The sequence below is a fragment of the Monodelphis domestica genome, chromosome 6, assembly GCF_027887165.1.
Source record: "Monodelphis domestica isolate mMonDom1 chromosome 6, mMonDom1.pri, whole genome shotgun sequence".
NCBI classification, from domain to species: Eukaryota; Metazoa; Chordata; class Mammalia; order Didelphimorphia; family Didelphidae; genus Monodelphis; species Monodelphis domestica.
The window spans coordinates 18,246,966-18,250,701 of NC_077232.1; the positions used below are offsets into that span (position 1 = coordinate 18,246,966).

The 3,736-nt window shown below is 37.0% G+C and overlaps 1 protein-coding gene across 1 annotated transcript; it reads right to left on the reverse strand.

Annotated features, from left to right (window-relative positions):
* Positions 1-231: 231 nt before the first annotated feature.
* Positions 232-1,161, reverse strand: LOC100618574 (olfactory receptor 5B12-like). The gene has a single exon (XM_016422873.2). It carries the CDS (start codon positions 1,159-1,161, stop codon positions 232-234), a length of 930 nt encoding a protein of 309 aa, XP_016278359.2.
* Between the last annotated feature and the right edge of the window lie 2,575 nt (positions 1,162-3,736).

The following is a 3,736-nucleotide window of genomic DNA, read 5'->3' on the forward strand; positions in this document are numbered from 1 at the left end:
GATTACCCAGTTTTCCAGAAATTATAGATCATACAATCAGATACTAGAAGCCAATGAGGGAAGTTATTTTCCAAATTCAGAATAGATAGAGAATTTACTTTAAAAAATTTTGCATTGCTTATGATACAAGGATAATAAAGGGCACGTGGCCCCGGAAGATGATATACTTTAAAGATGAAAGAGTGGAAGAAAAATTCTTGAATTTTTTTTCCCTTAAATAGAGTAAAATATCTAATGAAGACTTTGCCTCCCTATGATTTTCCTAAAAGCATTGCTGACTTCCTTATTCCTCAGACTATAGACCAGAGGATTCAACATGGGGATGATTATGGTATAGAACACTGAAACCACTTTTTCTGTATCCATGGAATGGCTAGAGCTGGGTCTTAAGTACATGAAGATTATAGTCCCATAGAATATGGACACAGCTGTGAGATGGGAAGCACAGGTAGAGAATGCTTTCTGGAGGCCCTCAGCTGAGCGCATCCTCAAAATGGCAATAAAAATGGAAAAATAGGATTTCAAGATGAAAAAAAGAGCAAAAAATACATCAAATCCTACAGCAAAGAAAACAACCAATTCATTGATGTATGTGATAGAACAAGAGATAACCAAGAGGGGTGGGACATCACAGAAAAAGTGGTGGATCATGTTCGAATTATAAAAGTGGAGACTGAAGATATTTCCTGTGTGAATAGATGAAGTAAGGAAACCACAGAAATAGGAACCAATTGCCAGATAAGCACACACATTGGCTGTCATGGTGGTATTATAATGGAGGGGCTTACACACAGCTGCCTGGCGATCGTAGGCCATAGCAGCCAGGAGATAACTTTCAACAGTTGCAAATAACCCAAAGAAAAACATTTGTGTAGCACATCCATTATAGGAGATAGTTTTGTCCCCTGGGAGGAATCCAGCCATCACTTTAGGAGTAATGGTGGAGGAGTAGCCCAGATCTGATAGAGAAAGGATACTGAGGAAAAAGTACATTGGTGTGTGGAGATGGGAATCCCACAATATCAGGACTATCATGCCCACATTTCCTACCAGGGTGAGGAGGTAGATAATAGTGAATATTATGAAGAGGGGAACCTGAAGCTCAGGGGCATCTGTTAATCCAGCAAGAATGAATTCCTTCACCTCTGAACAATTCTCCATTACTGTCTTTAGAGATTTATATGAGTTACCTGGGAGGAAAGAAAAACAATCAGTAAAATCATGGCAGTTACTCATTGGTAAGGGTGATAGAATCATATTTAGTATTATATTATACTTCAAAATTCCATTTACTTTAAAATTGGTTCTTTTCATGTATGATGAATTAACATCATACTAATGTTGAAATAGGAAGAGCTAGGTGATGCAGCCAATAGAATGCTGGGCTTAGAGTCAGATAGGCCAGAATCTCAGACATTTATTAGCTGTGTGACTGGATAAATCTCTTAATCTTGTCTGCCTCAGTTTCCTCATCTATAAAATAAGCTGGGGATGGAAAAGATAAGCAACTCCAGTATCTTTACCAAGAAAACCCCAAAAGGAATCAGGAAGAGTTGGTCATGTCTGAAAAGATTCAACAATAATAACAGAATGTTGCAATTATGATTTTTCAGCACATGTCATAAATCCCCTTATCCTCCACAATTCCATGACCTCCATTTTTACTGTACATTAGCCATATACATTGTAGCCATAGAATTGCTTTGATCATTCCTTTAACACCATAATGCAGAACTCTGAAATTCCCTTTTGAAACACAGTCTTCTAACTTTCTTTGACTGATTCTGTCTCACCCTTCCTCTGCCTAGATTTATCCCTTATCATCAATGCAACTTTCTGCATTACTTCCATTTTTCAAATTCATTTCCCCTACTTTGGACTTAGTCAACTTCACAGAATTGACCACATGACAGCCTGCTTCAACATGACTGACTGTTCCATCTACTACCCTAGAATATTTTACTTTTCTTTCACCAGACACTCCAACCCAGCATCATACTCAACATGTATCTTAACCCCCAAATTAGGGGTTGAAAAAGGCCCATAAGTATGTTGAGGAAGTTCTGTACAGAAACATATTTTTATCTTGTCACTATCACCCCCCCCTTAGACCGAAGGACCAATTATTTTTCCCTGATTAACCCTATCCCACTTTCCTATTATGCTCTTTCCCTTGCATCAGCAGAGATGTCATCAATCTTGTATTCCCTTTTTCCACTTCTCCAAACTCCAAACCTTTCTTAGTTGTTCCCTGTGCCTCCTGCTTAGTCCCTGTTATAGAGGAAGAGATGCGTCTCATTGATAAGGTAATCTTTGTGTGTGTGCTCTTCATTGGGCCTCATCCTATGACTTTAAAAGTACTAATAGATAGGATTTATATAGCATTATTAGTTTTCATAGTATTACCTTATTTTATCCTCACAACAAACTTGGATTGTGTTATACCCATTTTACAAAGGAGGAAACAGAAAAAAGGCCACTCTAAGAGTCTTATGAGTATCTGATGACCAATTTGAATTTGTCTCTGAATCCAGATCCCATCTCATATCCACCCAGATGTGGATTTTACTCCCTCAAAATCTCTCATTTATTGTTTTCCTTTTATAAAATTTCTCCTTACCTATTATCCATAACAATGTCCTAATTCTTCCATTTTTATAAATAGAACATCATTTTAAAAATGTATCTTCCACACAGTTATAATTTGATATTCCTAAAGCACAGATGCAATTTTTCTCACTGAATTAATCGCATGAATAAAACTGAACAAATAAGACCAAGAATGTCACCACAAAGGTTTATCATTTCATTCATTTTAAAGTAGGGGTCACTCACTCCATTTCTCCAATTGTTTTTTGTTAAGCCCATACTTTCTGCTTTACAGTCAATATTGATATTGGTTCCAAGGCAAGAGTGATGAGGGCATGGCAAGGATGGTTAAGTCACTTTCCCAGGGTCACTCAGATAGGAAGTGTCTGAGGCCAGATTTATACCCAATACCTCCCATCTCTAGGCCTAGTTTTCAATCCACTGAGCCATCTAGCTGCCTTCCATATTTTCATTTGTAAGTCCCTTGCCCAGAGTCTACATGGCTGAGCCAGGATTTGAACTATAGTACTCTGGTTACAAACATTTAACTCTTTAAGGAAGACTGTTGTTATAGAAAGACTAGAGAGTTCTGAGCTAGAGAGCTGGGATCTAGTCCTGCCATTACAACTCGTTTACTCTGGAACATTAAATAGCTTACCTTCCCATCTTGGGCATCAGTTAAATTACTTGCATGGTGAGGGAATAAGACTAGATGGTCTCTTTAAAATCCAGAATGTCCAGTGTGAACTATTAAATTACAATTCCAAATCATGGACAGAAATGATTGGAGGATGTTTACTATTTAAAAAATATTGTATTACAATAGGTGGAAAAGATTTTTAAAATTAAATTTTTATGAAGCTATGGGGAACAAATGATTATTGTATGAAATAATAATTGGTAGAATGCCAAGACTATTTGATTTAGGGTGAGAAGACCTATGTCTGAATTCTAGTTCTGCTATTTACACTGTCGTCTCAGCTGAGACTCCTAGAGTCTCAGTTTCTTCAGCTTTAAAACTGAATTGTCCCTAAGTCTTTTCCCATTGATTTTTTCAGATCCATTAAGCAGATATGTGGCATAAAGGATAAAGTGAATGATGTATAATTAGGAGGAATTTAATTCAAATTCTGCATTCAATACTTGT